Below are 24,045 nucleotides of genomic sequence, written 5' to 3'. Positions count from 1 at the left end.
AAAAAATATATATATATATTATTTGATTGGATGGACTATTGGATCATTTTTTTGATAACTCGGTAACCACATATTCCTAAATCTAGATTTTAGATTCAAAAGTACAATAAGAGTGTGGGACACCTCTTAAACACCCATATATATTGCATATTGCATAATATTTTTTGATAAAATATTGTCAATTATTTAGGAATATACATCAATTTGTATCTCTATTCGTTTGAGACGAAATGTGTTTACTTGCTAATGTAATTGTCTTCTTCTTCAAATATTATATAAAATTAGTGAATTTAATTGAGTTTTTGCACCCTTAATCTTGTCATATTTAGTGAACACAAGTATAAATGGAAAGAAGTAAAAGAGTTCATGTAACACATTTGTTAACCTAATGTCTATTTTAGTGCTTCGGATTGCAACGTACAATTCTTATATTGAATGCACTCATGCCAATTGACAAAGAAGCCAGCCCACCACCCCTCACTATCTTATACAGGTACCTTCATTGGATCTTTACCAAAGTATTTAAAGATAGTTGCTTTCACTAGTATTATAATATATCATGAAAACAGTGACATTTGAAGAAATTTTTAGTATGTAGGACATAGTAGCAGAAGTGATGAGTATGTGTTGTCACTACCACTATTGCTATGAATAAAAAAAAAAACAAATAAAGTTGTCTCCATTAACTTGGGAGATTGCTCCATAGTGTTCACCCTGAAAGTTCCATGAAAGCTCTTCTAAATCTTTCATTTTCATGGACAGCCTTATTCTTGGTAATATAAACTAGTTTTATGAATGAAGAGATGATATAGGATCAGTATCTTCTACAACGAAGTAGAGACGACAGTGGACATAGGACATAATGATTTTAAAAAAAAATAGGATGCCTACATGGTGGGCAAATTTTTAAAATATTTTTATTGTTTATGTATATGAATATAAATTTAGGGCATAGAAATATACGAGGCATCAATATATATGTACATGTACTTTTTTGTTTTTTAACTTCTACCCTTCTTTGTTTCTGTATAGTTTAAAATAGAGAAAAACACTAAGTTGCCAAATGAGACCGTAATATAAATATGAGGTTCAAGTACTAGTTCTTTCATAGGATTCCACACACAAGCACACAGTGCACCAAAATCTACAAGTTCTTTCATAGGATTCCACACACAAGCAGATTTAGCATATACAATGGATGTGGATCCCAATAGGAACTACTCCATTTGGTTGCATTTTGCAGAGATTGATACTTCTGTCACTGGTATAGGTCAAAGGGTATTTGACATCCTAATAAATGGTGATATTGCTTTTCAAGATATTGACATTGTGAACATGAGCGGGGATCTTTACAGTGCTCTTGTACTGAACAAGACTGTTGCTGTTAATGGGAGAACTTTGACAATAACCTTTCACCCTACAAAAGGTCATGCCTTAATTAATGCTATTGAAATCCTTGAGGTTATTACGGCAGAGTCTAAAACTTTGCCAAATGAAGATAAATATGCATTCCTTAATTTTCAAATGTTTGAGAATTTGTTTTACTATTTGACTTTGATGAGGTTGCTAGATTCATGTTTATTTAAAGAGTAATGATATACAAATAAAAAATTTACTCACAACATCTATACATAATTATTTGTCAAATTTATATTCATCCATTTTGAATCAAAAGACCCAAAAAAGTGACATTATTTCGAAACTGCCATCGAAACTTGATGATGCCTTACGATTTGTACCCTGTGATAATGTTGAAACTACCTCCCTAAGAAACTCTACCGCTTGGTTTCTAGAGGAAAATTTTGATATTAAACAAGGGTATCAAAAAATTTTTTTTTTTTTGGATAAATAATAAATGAGGGTATCAATGTTGTTAAGAAAGTTTAAAAAAAAAAAAAAAACTCTAAATTAAATGTCTACGACTGTCTTCATACTAGATCATATAGTGGAGATGGAGAAAAGAAGTTTAAAGAACAAATAGAACAAGAAGTTTAAAACCAATTCAAAGAAGTTGATCATTTGTTTGAAGTAATTGGAACCATGCATGGATTGTGTGTCAATCTAAAAGAACAAAAATGGAGGTATAAAGGAGATAACCACTTGCAGGAGTTTCTTCTTCAAAACAATAGATAAAAGAGCAAGTAAAATAAGTCTCCAACTCTAAATTTCTTCTGGCGAGTTAAAATTTGTCCAATTTTTTTGTATTTAAAAGAAAATATTGTTAACTCAATATTCTGGCGAGTCAATATTTTCTTATTTTTTTTACATTTGATTAGTTAGTTTATAGTTTGGTTAAAAAAATTATTAGCTTTATGAGTTTATCTATACAAGTGGTTTGGTTGTGATAAACAGAACAGATCTGGTATTATGATACTTTTGATAGACATTAGACAATGTTAAAAACCACTCCACAATAGCCTAAGTACCCATAAGAACCAAGTAATGAAATCATTACAAAATTAGTTTTTTTAACTCATGTGCCCAATTCCCACACCACAACAGAAAAATTCTCTGTATGTTTTCTCTTCAAGTATGATAAACTGTCTATCTATATTAATATAGTTAGATAAAGGCACATATAATGTTAAAATCTTCCACATTACCCATGAGAAAATGAAAAAAGATGGAAGCTGCAATGTAGTATTCTAAGAAATAGAAATACGAGAAAGAGCAACAGAACACTGATAATGAATCATGAAAATATAAAATGTGAGAAAGGGATTGCGGTCTAGGTTTTCATAGACCAACCCAGGGATTGCGGTCTAGGTATTGTCCTATTTTTATAAACCAACCCAATCAGTTCACAAACGTGAAAGGGGCAGTTCAAAGAAAGGGATTGTGGTCTAGGGTTTCATAGAATGGATATGGAGAAAGGGGGAGAGAAAAAAGTTGCAGCGAGAAAGAGAGAGAGACATACCTTCAGGCGAAGTCGAGGGTAGGTCTTCTTTGTAGGGATGGTCTTCGAGGTCGAAGAAGAACGTCTGCATGCTGTCTCAAAAACAGGGGCTTTGGGGGAAAAAAAACTGAAGAAATTTGAAAAAAGGTCACCGGTTGAACAGGTTGTGAATATTCCTAATTAAATTAATCGATGGCTGAGATTAATTTATAAAAATCTGATGGTTTAGAATAGATGTGTATATGATGTGCACATCTTATTGAGGTGCACATCTTAACAGCTCCCTATTCTTTAACAGTAAAAATTTCCAATTATTTTCTAATATAACAATGAAATTACAAGAACTGTTAACTAAAATATATTGTTAACATCATAAAAAATTGCTAATTAACTTACTGATTGTTATGTAATTTATAATTTTAAGAGAAATGTTATTTTCAGAATCATATGAATAGTTTATATTTTAAACAAATATCATAGATGTGTTTGTAACCTACCCTTAATAATTTAATACGATACAAATTTGATATTTGGCTAAAAGAAATTAATGTTAATAATCAATTAATATTCTTATATGAGAAATAATTGAATCTCAAAAACGAGTAAAATGCAAAATGCAGAATTAAAAAGGTTTTTTGATTAATTAATTAAATTATAGAATCCTAAACATGGAATATGATACACAATCTAAAAAGATTGATAATCCTATAGCATCCTGAATGAATTAGCTAGAACTGTGTCAATGCAACCCCAAAAAAATTCTTAACAAATGACCCCCCCAAAAAAATCAGAAATGAAAAATTCTTCAAATTGAAACTCTTCACGTTAATGTACACTGCAAGGATAAGACAAGGCAATATATGCGGCTTAATATAGAAAATGTGCCCATAAATTTGAGCTTAGCCACAATTTATCCAAATACACATGCATAAAAGAAAACTTTCCCATGGAAAGGACATTTCTTAAAGCATTTTATTGTTATGCGAAGCCGAATAACTCATAAATTAATGCTAGAAACACATAAGGCGTATTTGTTTAGACGGACTGAATAAAGAGAAATTGAAATCTATCGGACTATTAGTTCTGAGATACATTATTCCCGGACTATTTGATTGGACTGAATTTGTATCCTATATTTGTTTAGTCATGAGATTAGATCTCTAAATTAGACTATTTTTAGTGAATCCAATGTTTGTTTGGAATATTATGGAAAATGATAAATGCTCAAATGACTATTTTATCATTTTCAATTATTTACTAAGTAATAGCAATATTAAACATAACTTTAATATTTTATTTTATTTTTTGCACAATTAAATAAATTTATTTTTAAAAAATTAAATATAAATATAAATATATGTTATTTTTTAATTAAAATTTTAAATAAATTTATTTTAAATAATAATAATAATTAAATAATGAAATAAATAAAGCATCTATTAAAATTTAAATAATGAAATTAAATAAAATATAAACAAAATTTTAAAATAAAAATCAATAAAATATCTATAAAAAAATATTTTAAAAAATTAAATAAATAAAACAAAAATAAAAATAAAATAAAATAAAATAATTTTATTTTTAAATTGAGACATTTAAATTTTTTTGAATTTTACTAAATATAACACATAATAAATACTAGAGGGCAAAAATGTAATTTCATTGGCTAATCTCATGGGATGAGTTATCTCACAAATATGGAACTAATAGTCCGGAGCAAAACTTTTGAAACAAACAATGAACTATTGGTCCGGTGGGACTACAAGTCTAATCTCATGGCCTAATCCTTCAAAACAAATAAAGTGATCATAAAATTGGATACTAAACACAAATCGGTTTCTGCATAGTTGGAGTCTTGCATATAACACTGCCCCAACCCAGAAGAAGAAAGAAAATTGCAATCATTTGTTTCCAGTCATTGGGCAGAGCTGAAAGATACAATTGCATCCATTTCCTGCTGCAAAAGAAGAGCGTCGACGAAGATGTCCAAACTCTCTCCCTGCATTACATCATTTATTGAATAATGAGTGATGCCAACTCGGTGATCAGTAACTCGGCCTTGCGGAAAGTTGTATGTACGTATACGTTCAGACCTGTCCCCGCTACCAATCTGTCCAAGGTGTCAAGAGCTATAAATCATTCATGAAAGAGGGGCAATAATGACAATAAGAACATAACTTATTGATCCCACCAAAAAGTCAATTTGTACCTGCTCTGATCGAAGTTTTGATCGACTTGTCTGAATTCTAGATCTTTCCATTTCATATAGCCTTGCACAGAGTACTTTAAGTGCTTTGGCCTTGTTCTATACAAAAACTCAAAATGAGAGGAAAAAAATAAGTGGGAAGAAGATAAAGATGTAATAAGAACCAAACAGGACAGTGATTATAATCCAAAAGGCTAGCAAAATACTATCTTTGGTTTTCTTGATAAATACGTGTCCAATTGTTACAAAATAATGTTGCATGAACATATGTAGCATTTATATATACTAGCATGGATTTCAGTTTCTATATTTTTCAAAGAAGAGGTTCAAAAAATAATTAAAAGAAAAGGAGATTGTGTCACAAAACTTCTATACAAATGTATTTTGATTCCATTCTGGAAACCAAGAAGCAGCCTCAGTTATCACCATTTCAATTCTGATTTGAAACTATGATTCTCCCTATTTGTCAATTAACCCCAGATGGCCGATAACTTCGAAATCTGGCACATCTAGTTTTCTTTTTTCTTCTCTTTACAATCTTGTAACAGTAGACAGATGATTTTGCCACTAGCACAATTCATACTGAGAGTATCTCCAGTGGGTTAGCTGACCCACTGGTTAGAGCCAGAAAGGTACTGCAATATCTGATTTAGTTAACTAACAATATTGTTTTTGTCTCCAATGGTTTTGCTAAAGAAGTTGTTAACTAGTGTAGAAGGTGATGTTTACTAACTTGTTAGCTAACTGCGGCGAGCTTCCTAGTGAAGAGGTGTGAGTGAGAGAGAGATGGGTGGGTGGGTCTGCCAATGGCAGACATGGTACAGTGAGAAGAGTGCAGCCCAAAATCTCCTTTTATTTTATTTTTTAAATTCGGTTAATACATTTATATACATATATAAATATCACTTAACAAACACCTTAACTGCACTATTTGAGCACACACCCACTCTCTAAACTAACAAGTACTTAACACAAAAATGGGTCCCACTTTTCACACTTTTTGTCATATAACACACTTTAACAAACAACTTTAACAACACCATTGGAGATGCTCTCACGGATGTATTCAGTGTACTGTTTTTGAATTTATCGCTATTGTGAATATCTTATAATTTTTCACCCAAACTTTAATCCAGTTGCAGACTGAAAATCAGCAAACTACAGAAAAAAATGTTGATGAATGAAAATATCAACCTCATAACATAGAAAGACAAAAGAAGAGACATATAATATTCAGATCTCACGTTTAAGTAATTATTGGTTGCTTCAAAACATTTAGCACGTTAACGCACCAAAAACTTTATTTATTACATCAAATAATTGGATTGTTTAAAAGGCTAAACCTAATTAGTATAGTAATATACCACTCTTTGTATAACCACCAGTAGATACACTGTTTCTTTACATGTATGGTGCAAGCAAGTTATTTAATGTTCGTAAAAGTAACAACACAAATGACAAAATCAAACAAAAACACCTAAATTAGGAAGGAGGTCCACTTGAAAGAGGTAAGTATCATTGTAGAAGATGAGACATTTTTCAGTTATTGAAAGAAAATATCAACTATGCCAACAGATGATAAGAAGGTTAAATGGTTGCAATAGTATAAAAGCTTTACCATATGTTGGGATCGCTCATCTTGTATGGAGACTGTAATCCCAGATGGAATATGAGTTATCCTAACAGCGCTGTTAGTAGTATTTGCATGCTGACCACCTGAACCACCAGATCTATATGTATCGATTCTTAAATCTTCATGCCTCAACTGGACATCTACCTGTAAAAGTCTTGAAATGTGATCAAATAGTTCCTCTGATTAAAACTCTTAACCTTAAAGATCAATTATATGGAGCAATGACACTATCTAAAAAATATGAACAGACACCTCATCAGCCTGAGGAAGGATTGCAACAGACACAGCACTGGTGTGAACACGTCCAGATTTTTCTGTCACAGGAACTCGCTGCAGAAAAAAAAATAAAAAACCCATGTAATGCCTCGTAACAGTAAATTAAATATAAGATATGGGGTAATGGAACCTAAATATAAGATATGGGGTAATGAAACCTGCACTCTGTGAATTCCACTCTCAAATTTAAGTTTCCCATACACATCAGCTCCTGAAATTGCTGCACTAGCTTCCTGGCATGGAGAAGTACATGTTAGGAAGCTTGATGGACAACCAAAATAGGAATTATTTGTAATAACTGGCACTTACAGACACAAAACCATCTACATGACAAACATTTTTGTATCAACTACTACGAAGTACCGAGAAGTTCTGCCTCACACACAATTAAGTAGATGAATTCTATGAAAGTTCATTTTGACTGTTAGTGACACAGAATACATACCTTGTATCCTTTAAGATCAGACTCTGTTATTTCTACCACGTCAAACTTCCATCTCTTCTTCGTTGAGTATCTCTCATACCTGATGAAATTTAAACAAGATCAAATTTAAAATGAGAACTTGATAAGCATTATTAAATTTAAAGAACAATCTATAGCAACTTACATTTTGAATATGTCCATTGCAAACAAAGAAGCCTCATCCCCTCCAGTTCCTGATACAAGTTTAAGAAATTATATTTATAATTCAGTCACTGCCTGAAAAAATAAACAAACAAACAAACTTGATGCATATTAGCATTAAAAGAGTGGGTATCAATGAAATGTGCACTCAGATAATTTACCTGCTCTGACCTCCAAAATACAGTCCCGTTCGTCAGCATCATCCTTGGGAAGTAATGACTTCAGCAGTTGATTCTGCAGTCTTCTCACTTCTTCCATGGCCAGACACAATTCCTCAGATGCCATGTTCAGCATTTCTTTGTCTTCTGGACTTTCATCCATTAGTGACTTCAAACCCTCAATCTCCTAGAGAAAAATATATATATATATATATATTAATTTCGAGCCTCAAACAATGTCCTGAACAGCAGAAATGATATTAGCAAGAATAACTAGAGGCAAGAAGGTAAATATAACATCCAGCTATGTCAGATGCAATAAAATAAACCAACTCTTGACGTCTTTGGGGGACGGCACAATAACTCAACTCTAGCTATAACCACGGCTGAACAAAATAGGATTTGGAGATGCTTGAATGTGTTAACTACTACAAATGTAAAAAGAATCAATCAAGCAGATAATTCATCTATTATATGGGACAGATTTATGTAGTGGCCTGGTGATTCCTGGTAATTTCAGGATTCTATGGAAATACTGCATTAGGTTCTAAAAAACATAAAAAGAGTGCTAGAGGAAAATCCAAGAGAATTGAGAGAGTTATTGTGACTTTGAAACCAAGAGATGAGTTTAGAAGGGGAGATAAGACTCAAATTTATGTAATAATTGGCACAGGTGAAAAAAAGAGTCATAAATGGAATTTGATAGACAGATTGCCTCTCCTCTCTCTCTCTCTCTATATATATATGGTAATGATAATGCTATTTACAGTTCCCTTCAATTGAATCTCAAGCAGGAAGGACAAACATGATACAGAATTCTATAAGTTTCCAGAAAGCAAAATGAACACCATGGAGTTCAAAGGTCTTTCTTAATTTCCTAGATGTTGAAAAAAAATACAAGCAATAATATTAGGACTGCTCTTAAAAAAAACAGAAGCTCAGATTTAGTTTGAACATATAATTCACAATATCTATGCCCTAGGGAGCAACCAGCAGCTTAGGCCACATTCTGCCAGTAAAGAGGCTTATCAAAAATATATAAATCAGTATCTCGATTAAAATTTCATATCTTAATGCCTTAAAAGAAGTAATAGATATATGCATACAACAAAAGGCAGGAGGTGGGAATGAGGGAATGCAATCTTAACTATGACCAGAAAACTGAAGGTATGAGAGTGGTCACACCTATGAAGCATGGGTAATTTGAAAAACATGCCGTACCCGTACCGGGTACTTACCGGCGTACCGTACCTCGTATGGTACTTCTGCATATGTACCAGGTACACAAAACGCATACCCAAGTTTTTTCTTCTTAATTTTTGACGTACCCAGCCGTACCTAGTATATATCCAAGCTGTATCGTACCTCAGTTGAAACAATATTTTCCTTCTACTATAGAGATAAAACTCATTTCACTAGATTTCGTTTTTAGTTTTTATGCTTAGCATGATTTTAAAATTAAATTATGGTTTGTAAGTTATTTAATATATTGACATTTAATTTTGATTTATACTTTTCCTTTTGGCATTAAATGTTAATTATAGGTTGGACCTTAACAAATTAAACAATTTAATTAATTTTTACATTACTCTAAATTAAAAATAAATATTTTTTTACAAATGTACCAAGCCGTACCTGTACCCTATTTTTTTTTGAATTTTACTGTATTGGCATACCCGTATCGTACCAGTACTCGTACCCGTACCTATGCTTCATAGGTTCACACCATAATATGGTGGATTGCCTCACACCAAATCAAAACCTAATTGGTGGTAATATAAAACCTTACCGCAGGAAGAAATACAACTGGAAGTTTTGAATTTAAAATAAACAGTCACAATGATTGGAAACGTGGTGACTGTTGGTATGACGTTGCAATTTGAATGTTTGCAACCATTGATCAAAGGCTACCATGTAAACTATAAATATATGGCCGTATTAACTGTTTCTTTCTCTCTAAATTTTATCTCTTCTGGATTGTATTTTTCTCTACGTGATAAACACCCTCACGGGCATCTCAATCATTACCATTGTAAAGTTTATCTTTCAGTGGTATCAGAGCCTGGATTACACATTATTGCAGATGTCGAAATACAGTCCGGAAGAACAAAAATTTTCCGAACTCTTTTTACTGAAAATTCAAAAAATCATTGACCGTCAATTGTCGGCATTGGTTAATTCGGTTTGTTTATTTAATCATCATCAACATGTTGTATTTCCAGAAAACTATCCGAAGAAAATAACTGTTAGTGGTGCTATTGTTCCAAACCTTGCCGAAAGTGAGGCCGAATTACACCGTTGGAAGCAATTTTATAGAATATTTTTCGTTTCAAATTACGTCTCCAAATTGACACCATCTTGTTCTTCTCAGAATTTTGATCACAACGGTAATATTCGTTGTGAAAAAGGACGAAAATTTGATCCACAAAGTTTAAATTTCAGTGTGTGGTCGCCGACTCCCATCACCGGAAAAGACGACTGGAATACACAGTATGAAGACTCTGTTTTGCAAACTAAGAGTTTTGGGCTGAATTTAAAATTAAAAAGAGGGCCCAAAATAAAGCATACTGCAAGGAAATCAATTCCTTTGGGTCTTAGAGTTAAAAAGAAATTTTTTGGGCCAACCCAGCAATCGGCCCAAGTCAGCCAGGCGGAGCCCAACAGCCCCCAGCCACAGGGACCGCCCAGCCCAGCGACACAGCCAAACAGCCCAAAGCCACAGCCTAGCGTCTTGCTCCCAAATTCGCGCGTCGACCCTCCGCGCCCGGACCCACGTCCGTCTGCTCCACACGACCCGCGCGCTGATCTGTGCGTTGACTAGCAGTCCAAGCCAGTTCCACCCAAGCCGGTTCAACCCAAACCTTGAACCGGCAACAGCTTGGTTCTCGGGGTTTTTCGGCTCGTTCTCGCTCATTTTAAGGTTGTTTTCAGTCATTCAAAAGCCATAATTTTCAAAATTTATCTAAGAATTTTTCTGTGAGTATTAGTACTGCATTTTCAAAAGAAAAAATTTGAGGAAAAGGCTATCCAAGGGCGTTACCCAAGAAAACATTCAAAGAAACAATTTTTAATAAGCGCCATTGTGTACTTTGGGCTCGTAACTATTTTTACAATACTCATAAGCAAAGTATTGTGTTTAAAAGGCCATTGGGTTTTCATCATTCTTCTTACCCAAGGCAACAGAACCGTTCTATTCCTTCACAGCAATATCTTCATCACAGGGGCCAATTCAACAACTACAAGGCGTATCCTTATTAAGGCCTCGTTTGGGAACAGGCTAATTTAGTAACTTTTTGGCTATTTGGCTAAAAAGGTAGGTAAAAAAAACTTGTATGTTTGGGATGACTTTTTGGCTAATTACGAAAAGATGTGCAAAAAATAGAGAGAAAAGAGAATCTTTGACTTTTTGGTATGGATTGTTGGCTTTTTGGCTAATTTAGTAACTTTTTGGCTAATTGGCTAAAATAGCCTCTTGCCAAACGAGGCCTTAGACCTGTTGTTGTCTTTAATTTTGCTTATTTTTATTTTTTATTTTAGTATTGTAATATTCATATTTAAATTTTCATAGTAACACATTTTGTTTTTAATATGGCTATTAAAAATACCATGGATTCTTCAAGAATCGAGATGCTTAATGGAAATAATTTCCGAGCATGGAAACACCACATTTCTTATCTTCTTACACATGAAAAAACATTGCACACTTTATCCACTTCTAAACCAGACAATGATTCAAATTGGTTCCAAAATAAATGGATAAAAGATGATACAATGGCAAAGGCAACTATGTTACATAATATGAAAGATAACATTATTCCGCTTTTTGAAAAACATGAAACTGCAAGACAATTAATGGAAGCACTAGAAAGTAAGTATGGAGTTCGATCGGATACTCAAATTCAAATGCTCTTGAACAAATGTAATAACACTCATATGAGTGATAATGATAGTGTTGGTGATCATGTTAATCAAATGAAATTAATTGCTAAAGAATTATCCAACGCTGGTCACTCTTTGTCGGACAAGATGCTAGTAACTACATACTTAATAGTCTTTCATTGTCTTGGGATCATGTTATCACATCTCTAACTCATAGCGGGCGAGATATTTCAATGGTAACATTGCATGTACTCTTAGTTTTGAAAGAAGAAAGAATGAAGTGAAGGCGTAAAGAAGGATTGTCTTCTCACTTGTTCATGGCACAATCTTCACCACAACCACAGAATAATACCCACACACCATTCAACAAGAAAAGACTTCCTTCAAAAAAAAATGGAAGAAGGGATTTCAGAAAGGATGGAAGAAACAGCAATAATGGCAAAAACAACATCATAAGCATCACATTGGCCCATGTTACAAGTGCGGTCAAAAAGGTCATATCAAAGCCACTTGTCCTCAGAAGAAGCAGAAAAATGATCATAACCCTGTTGCCATGACAATTTCTGAAGCAATGGTGCTTGAACCTTCATCAAATTCATGGTGGATTGATTCTGCTGCAACTAGGCATATTGTGCAAAATAAAGACATGGTCGTGGAGTTTACTGACAAGAAGGTTGGTGAACACAGAATCTACATGGGCAACAACTCATATAGTGATGCTTTGGGCATCAACAACTGTCAATTCTCTATTAATGGAACTTCCATTATGCTTCATGATGTGCTTTATGTACCCAGCATTCGCCGAAATTTAATTTCAGTTCCAGTATTAACCCAAAAGGGTTTTGAGGTTAATTTTAGGTTTAACACAGTATTGATTAAGAAAGGGAGTGTATTCGTGAAAGGTGTAAGAGTGAATGACATGTACTCTCTTCATTGATAATAATAAAGTGTGTGTTTCTGATTATTTGTCTGTTTCTACAAATAATAGTTCTTATTTATGGCATTTAAAGTTAGGTCACATTAATAAAAATAAGGGCAAATTACAAACACCCCCCTCGAGGTTTGGTGAAAATACAGATTCCCCCCTGAGGTTTGAGAAATTACATCCCCCCCTGAGGTTTATATTTCCATAACAAATTGTCCCCTGAGGTTTTTATTTTCATACAGATTCCTCCCTAATTTTTCCTAATTTGTTATGAAAATTTGACACTGAGGGGGCAATTTGTAATTTCTCAAACCTCAAGGGGGAATTTGTATTTTCATCAAACCTCGAGGGGGGTGTTTGTAATTTGCCCTAAAAATGAAATGTCTCGAATGTTTAAAAACGACTTATTGCCTAAAGTATGTTCCGATGATTTTGATATATTTGAACCATGTATCAAAGGCAAAATGACTAGCAAGCCATTTTTTAAACATTGGAAATCATCGGAATTATTCGAAATAATTCATTCGGACATTTGTGGCCCTTTAAGAACTAAAACTCATTGAGGCATGGAATACTTTATTACTTTCACTAATGATTATTCAAAATATGGACATATCTACCTTCTTAAACACAAATCAGAAGCAATTGAAAAGTTTAAGGAATATAAATTAGAAGTAGAAAAACAACTTGGTCGGTCCATTAAGCACTTGAATAATGATAGAGATGACGAATATGAAGCTATGGATTCTTTCTGCAAGGACAATGGCATAAAACATTTGTTTACAATGCCATACACACCACAACAAAATGGGGTCGCAGAAAGACAAAATCATACTCTCATGGAAATGACAAGGTCTATGATAGCTCATGCTGATCTTCCTATTCATTTTTGGGGGGAAGCTTTGTCCACTGCTGCGTACATGTTAAATAAAGTCGAAACAAAAGCCAAACCTCTAACTCCTTACGAATGTTGGCGTGGTACTAAATCTAATGTTCAAAATCTCAAAGTTTGGGGATGTAAGGCACATCTACTTATTCCCAAACCTTTAAGGGATAAATTGGGAAGCAAAACTTAGGAATGTAAGTTTATTGGTTATGTAGAAAATGGGAGTGGTTATCGTTTTTACCATCAAGAACGTGGATTAATAGAAAGTAGAGATGCTATTTTTTTTGAATCCACTGATCTTGTTACTCCTCTTGAACAAATTGAATTGCTCTCCGAAGTATCTCAGGATTCTTCTATTCCTTTTTTGTCACATGATCCACAAATTCTCCCAGAACCATCTAATAATGGGAGGAAACGCAAATTACATGACGATATTTTACCTGCTTCGAATCCTAAGATAAGTCGGAGCAAGAGAGCAAGACGTCCATCTACGTTTTTGAAAGATCATTATGTTTTTCAAATTGAAGAACTTAATAACTTAGTAGATGATCCTACTACTTATAATGAAGCAATAAGTAGCAATGATGCTACTCAATGGCCTGAGACAATGAATGAAGAACTTGACTCGATCAAGAAAAATGATGTTTGGGAATTAACCTATCTCTCGAATAGAAGAAAAGCCATTGGTTGCAAATGGGTTCTTAGAAAGAAATTCATAGTAAATGGAAGTTTGGAGAAATACAAGGCCAAGTTAGTAGCCAAGGGATTCACTCAACAACCTGAAATAGACTTCGTAGATACATATTCTCCTGTTGCAAAATTTGCCTCTATAAGGATTCTAATGGCGGTAGTAGCCCGGATGGATTTGGAATTGCATCAATTAGATGTTAAAACTGCTTTTCTCAAAGGAGAATTAAAAGAGGAAATTTATATGATTCAACCTGATGATTTCCATAACCAAGGCAATGAGGATAAAGTCTACAAGTTGAAAAAATCTCTATATGGAATTAAACAATATTCAAGACAATGGTACTTGAAATTCCACCAAGCCATTTTAGAAATAAGCTATGTTGTGAGTCCATTAGATCACTGTGTTTATATCTGGAAAAATGATGACAAATTAGCAATATTGTCTTTATACGTAGATGACATATTGTTAGCAGGAAATTGTCCAAATATGATTATAAAAACCAAAACTTTCTTAGCATCTAGATTTGAAATGAAAGACATAGGTCTTGCAACCTATGTTCTAGGAATTAGAAATTCAAAATTCAAAATTATTATATCTAGATCAAGAGAAATATCTAGACAAGGTGCTCAAAAGATTTAATACGGATAACTGTAATTCTTTAAGCATGCCTGTTTGCAAGGGACAGTCTTAGGGGTGGTTTGGGATGTTCTAAATAAGTGCACTTTTTTACTTTTTATGAAATATGGGGTGGGTATGAGTTGGGGTTTGAAGTGATGTGGTAGAGAGGTGATGTGACTTACATAAGATGATGTGACTTAAATAGGATAGTGCCTTTTTTGGCTTTTTAGCTTTTTTAGTATGCCAAACAAAGCCTTAGTAAAAGTATGAGTCCTCAAACTAAGTCTGATGTTGAGGAAATGAGAAATGTCCCATGTGCTCAGGCAGTAGGCAGCCTAATGTATGCTATGACAAGCACAAGACCTGACATCTGTTATGCAGTCGGATTGGTAAGTCAGTTTTAATCCAATCCAGGTAAGGAACATTGGCAAGCAGTCAAAAGAATATTCAGATATTTAAAAGGCACTAAAAATTTGAAGTTATGACTTAGAAAATATGAGGAAGAAGAACTCCGAAAATATAAGGAAGAAAGAATATATTTCTGTTATATTCAAAACTTCTTATCTTACAAGACCAAATGACACTCCTTATATAGGAGATATTACAAACATCATTATAACCCATTATATGCCACTTACCTATTATATATTACCACTATCTACCACTATCATACTATATACATGCCACTATCTTCCACCAACACCACTATCATATTCTATACATGCCACTATATGCCACCAACACCACTATCATATTATATACATGCCACTATCTTCCACCAACACCACTATCATATTCTATACATGCCACTATATGCCACCAACACCACTATCATATGCCACTATCTTATTAACACAAATTTCCAGCACTCCCCCTCAAGCTGGTTTGAAGATATCTTCCATAGCCAGCTTGCTAGTCAGCTTATCAAATTGCTTCTTGTGTAGTCCCTTCGTTAGCACATCAGCTAATTGTTCACCTGTTGGAAGGTAGGTCATACAGATTATGCCAGCATTGATTTTCTCCTTGATGAAATGTTTATCCACTTCTATATGTTTTGTGCGATCATGTAGAACTGGATTATGAGCTATAGATATAGCTGCTTTGTTGTCACAATAGACCTTCATAGGTGTCGGGTGAGAAAGCTTTAATTCTTCAAGAATTCTTTTAATCCACATTACTTCACAGATTCCATGGGCAACAGCTCTGAACTCTGCTTCTGCACTACTTCTAGCTACCACATTCTGTTTTTTACTCCGCCATGTAACTAGGTTTCCACCTACAAAGGAGCAGTATCCGGATGTTGATCTCCTGTCTGTAACACCTCCTGCCCAGTCTGCATCTGTGTATACTTCAACTTGAAGATGTCCATGTTTCTTGAACAGTAAGCCTCTCCCTGGAGTTCCTTTCAAATATCTTAAGATCTTATAAACGGCTTCAAAGTGCTCTGCCCCTGGTGAGTGCATGAACTGACTTACCATGCTGACTGCAAAGGCAATATCAGGCCGCGTATGAGACAAGTAAATCAATTTCCCTACAAGTCGCTGATATTGTTCCCTCTCTTTGACTTCTTCAGCCTTAGCAGCTTGTAACTTCAAGTTAGGCTCGATCGGAGTCTCCACCATCTTACAACCAAGCATACCTGTTTCTCCAAGGAGATCAAGAACATATTTTCTCTGATTAACGAATATACCTTCCTTGGATCTTGCAAATTCCATTCCGAGGAAATACTTGAGGGCTCCCAGATCCTTAATGTGAAATTCTTTTGCGAGTTTCTTTTTGAGGCCTGCTAACTCTGCTTCATCATTACCAGTTAAAATGATGTCATCAACATAAACAATCAAAATTGCAATTTTACTGTTTTTTGAATGTTTATAAAATATTGTGTGATCTGCTTGACTTTGCGAGAAGCCACAACTGATAACTGCCTTCCCAAAGCGTTCAAACCACGCTCTTGGTGATTGTTTGAGTCCGTATAATGACTTGTTCAATCTGCATACTCTGTCGCTTCCAAGTCTCTGCTCAAATCCCGGCGGTAGGCTCATGAACACCTCCTCTTCAAGATCACCATTGAGAAATGCATTTTTAATGTCAAGTTGATGTAGAGGCCAATCTGAATTTACTGCAAGAGATAACAGTACTCTGATGGAATTTATTTTAGCAACAGGAGCAAACGTCTCCTGATAGTCGATCCCATAAGTTTGAGTGAAGCCTTTAGCCACCAGTCTCGCCTTGTATCTCTCAATGCTTCCATCTGCGTTACATTTTATCGTAAACACCCATTTACACCCAACTGTTTTCTTGTCTTTGGGTAGATCAACTATCTCCCAAGTACCACTTCTCCTTAAAGCATTCATCTCCTCCATGACTGCTAATTTCCAATTCGGATCATCCAATGCTTCCTGTATATTCCTTGGAACAAACAAGTGTGAAATCCTAGATGTGAAAGCTCTATGATTTTTAGACAGTCTTTGATAGGAGAGGTAATTTGCAATAGGATGTTTAATGCAATTTCGGACACCTTTCCTAATTGCTATAGGAACATCAAGGTCGGAAATAGAAGGAATAGGATTACCTAAAATTTCGATGCCAGAACTCGGGTGGACATTCGGGTCATTAGGATGAACATTCGGGTCATTATTCCTCAGATGAAATCGCTTCCTAGTATAAACCTGAAGCTCAGGATTTAGATCATGTTGTAGTACTTCTCCCCCTAAACAAGAATCTTCATGACTAGGCACCATAGAACTTGGTTCTCCTAAGTGATCATTATCAAACAGATGTGGTTTTTGTGTAGGATAAATGACATTGGGGAGCGGGATAGAAATATCCCAAAAACGGTCTTCTACTCTACTTGTCTCCCCCTGAAGAGAAGTGTTGGGGAAATAGGATTTTGTTTCCACAAATGACACATCCATACTCACATGAAATTTCTTGGTTTGAGGATCGAAACACTTATACCCCTTTTTGTTTGAGGAATAACCCAAAAAAACACATTTTATAGCACGGGGGTCAAGTTTTGAACGAAATTGACTGGGAACATGAACATAGGCAATACATCCAAAAACTTTGGCAGGTAAATCAGAAAACAACCTCGTGTCAGGAAAAAAAGTTTTGAGACAATCAAAAGGTGTTTTGTATGTTAACACCTTTGTAGGCATCCTGTTTATCAAATAAGAGGCTGTTAAAATTGCTTCACCCCATAAATATTTAGGAACATGCATGTAAAACATTATAGCACGTGCTACTTCAAGTAGATGTTTATTTTTTCGTTCTGCAATGCCATTTTGTTGAGGGGTATCCCGACATGTAGATTGATGAAAAATCCCCTTTTTTTCCAAAAACTCACCCAACTGCTCATTGAAATATTCTGTTCCATTATCAGAATGTAAAATACCAATTTTGGTTTGAAATTGGTTTTCAATCATATTGTAAAAATTTGTGAATAAATTTTTCACGTCAGATTTTTTATTCATCAAATAAATCCAACATAAGCGGGTATGGTCATCAATAAATGTAACAAACCATTTTTTACCAGAAAGAGTAGTGATTTTAGAAGGGCCCCAAACATCACTATGAATCAAATAAAAAGGTTTGGAAGCCTGGTAAGGTTTTGGCAAATAAGTAGAGCGATGAAATTTTGCAAAAATGCAACTTTCACAATGAAAAGAAGAACAATCAATCCTTTAAATAATGTTGGAAATAAATGTTTCAGATAAAGAAAACTAGGATGCCCTAGCCTATAGTGCCATAGCATTATTTTTTCTCGAACAGAGATTGAACTAGTACTATTAAAGCTCTGAGCTTTTTTATTACTAACATGTACTTCATCAAAGTAGTAAAGACCTTCAAGCATCCTAGCACGCCCAATCATCATCCCCGAGTTCTGGTCCTGAAATTCACAATGGGATTCAAAAAATGTAACACGACAATTAGAATCCTTAGATAGTTTACTGACAGACAAAAGGTTACAGGCTAAGTTGGGGACGTGAAGAACAGCATTGAGATTAATTTTCTCAGTTAGTTTAATAAATCCTTTTCCTGCAATAGGTGAAAAACTACCATCGGCTATTCTGATTTTGTCATGACCAGAACAAGGGAAATAGGTACTAAATAAATGGGAAAAACTAGTCATGTGATCGGAGGCACCAGAATCTATGATCCACGGAGAGAAGTTTAGGCAAGAGAAGGCTTTAGGATTTCTACCTGTTTGTGCCAACAAAACACTAGGAGTACCGGATGAGGAGTTGGATTTTATCAGCTTTAAGAGTTGATCAATCTGCTCTTTGTTGAAGGGACCTGAATCGGCTTCATTAGCGGTAGGAAAGCCACGATTCTTCTCTCCTTGTTTGCTGCTTTTCCAGTTGACAGGTTTGCCATGGATCTTCCAACACGTTTCGCGTGCATGGCGAGGCTTGTTGCAAAAATCACACCAAACCCGTGGCTTATCATCAAACCTGCGCTGGTAATTTGCAGCCTTGTTGGCCGCAGCATCGCTAATTAAAGCAGAAATTTCAATTGATTCACCAGTACCTTTTTTCTTAAGCATAACGCTCCTTCGGCTCTCTTCCCTTCTGACTTCGGCAAATACTTCGCCAATGGATGGGAGAGGAGGTCTGCCAATAATTCTTCCTCGCACTTCATCGAACTCAATGTTGAGGCCGGCAAGAAACTTATAAATACGGCTGTCTTCCACAGTTTTCTTGTGGTGGTTGCAGTCGTCAACCGATTTCCATTCGTATGTGTTGAAGATGTCAAGATCCTGCCACAACCTTTTCAACGAATTGAAATATTTGGTGACGGAATCATCTCCTTGACGAATCTCTCCCAACTTCAAAGTTAATTCGAAAACTTGAGATTGATTTCCTAGGTCAGAATACATCTGACTAACATTATCCCACAATTCTTGTGCAGTAGTATAGCACATGTAATTAGAGCTTATATCCTCCTCCATGGAATTGACCAACCATGTCATAACCATGGAGTTTTTAGCGTCCCAACTGTCGAACAGCGGATCATTAACAGCAGGAGCCTTCTTGTCACCAGTGATGTAACCGATCTTTCCTTGCCCACGGATATACATCCGGACAGATTGTGACCAGCGGAGAAAATTATCACCATTTAGGCGGATGGTGGTGATTTGGACAGAGTGAGAGTTGGACGTTTTCACCGGAATGACTTCCGACATGGCTATGACGGTTTTAGGGCTGCTGTGTTTTTTGTTGCTCTGATACCAACTTAGAAAATATGAGGAAGAAGAACTCCGAAAATATGAGGAAGAAGGAATATATTTCTGTTATATTCAAAACTTCTTATCTTACAAGACCAAATGACACTCCTTATATAGGAGATATTACAAACATCATTATAACCCATTATATGCCACTTACCTATTATATATTACCACTATCTACCACTATCATACTATATACATGCCACTATCTTCCACCAACACCACTATCATATTCTATACATGCCACTATATGCCACCAACACCACTATCATATTATATACATGCCACTATCTTCCACCAACACCACTATCATATTCTATACATGCCACTATATGCCACCAACACCACTATCATATGCCACTATCTTATTAACACAAATTTCCAGCATTATGTTTTGGTTTGTGTGATCTAGACATAAAAGTATACACTGACGCGGATTTTGCAGGAGATGTAGATGATAGAAAATCTACTAGTGATCATGTGTTCTTGTTTGGTGGAATAGCAGTTTCTTGGTTAAGTAAGAAACATAGTTGTGTTGCAAAGTACACTATGGAAGCTGAATACATAGCTTGCAGCACAGCCGTGAGTAATGCAGTCTGGATAAAACGATTTGCTGACAGTTTACAATTAGGTAAACCTGCCAGACCGGTCAATATGTTTTGTGACAATCAGTCCGCCATCTCATTAATAAAAAGTGGAGCAAATAGCTCTAAGAGAAAACATATTAATTTAAGTTACCACTATATTCAGGACATAGTGGAGAGAGGTGAAATTAAAGTCAACTATATACCCTCAGAAAAGAGGGTGGCTGACCCTATGACCAAAGGGTTGTCTCTAGAAAAATTCAGAGAACATGTAGCTAATATGGGATTGAAAAATGCCTAACTAGGTGGTTTAGCTACTTATATAAGAGCATAGTCGGATGACTCTAGGGATGCCTAGATAACCGATGTTTTGCGACTCTATCTTGCATGGAAACATGTGTTTGGTCAGGTAACAAGATAGAGGAACTGACAAGGTACGGATATCATAGTTAGCATGAGATGTAAAGTCCATAATATGCAATGTGCTAACTAGATGATATTGTCTACTTGATCAGCAAAAAGTCATTGATAAGGTGTGTTAAGGAAAACCTTTAGGAATTGGTCTTAAAGGAAGTACTTAACAATAATTTCAGTGCAGGTCGACACATGAAAAATGTGTGCGGCTGAAGTCGTCAATGGTGATTGGGTATGGACTTTGAACCCATCACTAAAAATTGATGCCATTCACTTGAAATATAGTGAATTGAAGTCATCTAGAGTGTGTTGTCAGTGGGAGAACACATTCGTACGGGTGCGGTCAAATTGGTGGCAAAAACGTGCGCACGTATGGCCAAGTCACAATCAAACGTCGATCTATGAGGTAATTTCATAGATAAAAGTTGGCATAAGGCAAAAATTTTGGTACCAAGACAAACTTGCCTAACTCAGGTTTTGTCATCAATATTATAGTGTGATCAAGTGGGAGATGAAGGTATGAGAGTGTTCACACCATAATATGGTGGATTGCCTCACACCAAATCATAACCAAATTGGTGGTAATATAAAACCTTCCCGCAAAAAGAAATACAACTGGAAGTTTTGAATTTAAAATAAACAGTCAGAACGATTGGAAACGTGGTGACTGTTGGTTTGACATTGCAATTTGAATGTTTGCAACCCCATTGATCAAAGGCCACCATGCAAACTATAAATATATGGCCTCACTACAATGGTTGTTTAACTGTTTCTTTCTCTCTGAATTTTATCTCTTCTGGATTGTATTTTTCTCTGCGTGATAAACACCCTCACAGGCATCTCAATCATTGCCATTGTAAAGTTTATCTTTCAAAAACATATCCCATAGACCATACAACTTGATACGCATGTGAGCATGTCATATTCTCTGAACAGTGACTGAATTAAATAATGCTCAATAGAATAGAAGATAACCTTGAGTGCCAACTGAGCATACCTTCTCTTTAGTCCTCAGCTCATTTATAAGATCCATTGAACCCCTAAGTTTCCGGAGCTCCTTATTGGCTCTTGAGTACTCTGCTTGTGAGGCTTCTGGCTGTCTTCAATCAACACAAAAATACACATGATTAAATTCAGTTCAATAACCAAAGGGCACAAGCAAAGTAAGGATCTATAAAAAATTCAAATCAATAAGAAAGCACATAGAAGGAAATTATCCATTCCATGATTAAATTCAGTTCAATAACCAAAGGGCACATTGGAGAAATTCGTGCTACTTATTGGAAAAAGTACTAAAAAAATTCTAGCAGAAGCAGGACCCTTGGGGCATTCTTCAAACAATTTCCTTGATCTATTTGCCTACCATCAAAATTTAACTACAACATCAGATTCTAAGCAGTTTACATTTACAGTGACTAAACGTGATTATTAGTTACACCATCAAAAGAAAATGGCAGAAACCCAGAATGATTATTACCTGATTTATGAGACCCAAAAGATAAGCACTCCTGTGCTCAATAGCCAATAGCCTTTTTTCCATGATCTTGATTAAATCAAAAGATAGTTGAGGTTGCAATTCTGCCCTTTTTAAATGTTCAATCGATCATAACCAAAGTAAAAGTTCAATGAGTAAAAGGGTATTGAGCTTTTCAAGATGAAAATAAGTGTAAGCAACATCACAAAGGCATGAACATTGTGAAAAGGGACATTGAATCAATATAAAACATAAACACCAACCAAAAAAAAAAAATCAGAATAAATAAATGAATAAGATGAATTTTGGAAACTTGAACAATGATTGTAACTGTAATGAAAAATGGCAGCTTTGATTGACTGGATTCAGTTTTGTTGCAGCCTACTACTTGATGTAAGATTTATAATAAATAAACATGTTTCATACATAAGATAATGTTGTACTATATGCATTTATGCGAGAGAACCCATGTAGATCAATGTGCTTAGTTTTGAAGCTTGGGTTTTTACACACTAATCAAAGTACTGACCATGAAAACTCATTGAAAGAAGGGATTGTAACACAGAACAGTAAGACAAATCAATGATTTTTTTTTTTTTTTTTTTTGAAGTGTTGAAAAGAAAGAAGAATCAAGAAACGTACCGCTGGAATATGAGCGAAGATTGGAGAAGATGGTGTTCCTCTTCACTGAGTGCAAAAACAATCTTCGCTTCTGCAAATTCGAATGTGAAGTGAAAAAATATTTAAATTCTTTCAAGTGCTGAGACAGATTGTTCAACAGAAACCCTCGAATTCTCATTCTTTTTTTTTTTATAATAATCTGAGCAATAAAATTTGAGTAGCAATGCAAAATTTGATTCAAACTTGGAAGTGGGTATAGGTGAAGCGAAGCCAAAATTTGTACCCTATTAAAAAATAAATAAATAGTAAAATTAAAAACGCTAGCTCACCCTTTTAATCCATTTATCCTTTTTTTTTTTCTCTGTTTTTAAAAAATTCTTTTAGTGTATATTTTTAATTCCAAAAACTGGAAAAACAAATTTGTGTTGGTCAATCTTTATTAAGTTTAAATTTAATAAAAATTTAAAGGTTAAATAAACAGATCTGTCAAAAATTACAATTTGGTATTAAGTTTAGAGGTTTAAGTGTTATAAATGAAACTATAGGGAGGTTTCGTGTTTTTTGGGCAAACAACAGGGAGTTAAAGTGTAATTTATCCTTTTTTTTTATATTTGTTTTCAATGTAAAATAGCATTTTAAACATTTTTTGTACACTTAGATTGAGTTTAATAGTTAAAATATATTTTTTTAAGAAGAAATTCTGAATTAATTACATGTGTATTGTGTTATATGTGTTTATATTTGTTTGGCATAGGCAGATCTATTTGGTGCCGTTTGGTAACACTTACGTTTTCAGTTTTCTGTTTATATTTACAAAAATTTTAAAAACTCAAATAAAAAACTTGTTTGGTAAATTTTTGATTTATAAATAAGTTGTTTCAGTTCATAAATTTGGCCAAAAAATGTAAACTCAAAAAATGTGTTTCCGT

General features: G+C 34.6%; 1 protein-coding gene across 2 annotated transcripts; it reads right to left on the bottom strand.

The window, feature by feature from the left end:
- Positions 1-4,535: 4,535 nt before the first annotated feature.
- Positions 4,536-23,476, bottom strand: LOC114282605 (peptide chain release factor 1, mitochondrial). Of its 2 annotated transcripts, none has more exons than XM_082870850.1 (11): positions 23,138-23,476; positions 22,499-22,599; positions 22,019-22,117; positions 7,798-7,981; positions 7,620-7,668; positions 7,457-7,535; positions 7,170-7,244; positions 6,988-7,065; positions 6,721-6,879; positions 5,106-5,201; positions 4,536-5,006 (listed from the first exon to the last, which is right to left on the bottom strand). In XM_082870850.1, exons 1-11 carry the CDS (start codon positions 23,292-23,294, stop codon positions 4,812-4,814), a joined length of 1,272 nt encoding a protein of 423 aa, XP_082726976.1. In that variant the 5' UTR covers positions 23,295-23,476; the 3' UTR covers positions 4,536-4,811. The 2 variants fall into 2 exon arrangements, with proteins under 2 accessions (XP_082726976.1, XP_082726977.1); XM_082870851.1 differs by having other exon boundaries at positions 22,499-22,604; positions 23,138-23,275.
- Between the last annotated feature and the right edge of the window lie 569 nt (positions 23,477-24,045).

Source organism: Camellia sinensis, chromosome 5 (assembly GCF_055761805.1).
Source record: "Camellia sinensis isolate YWXY chromosome 5, ASM5576180v1, whole genome shotgun sequence".
NCBI lineage: Eukaryota > Viridiplantae > Streptophyta > Magnoliopsida > Ericales > Theaceae > Camellia > Camellia sinensis.
Note: the sequence above shows the minus strand (reverse complement) of the source record. Positions and strands in the feature narration are given on the sequence as shown.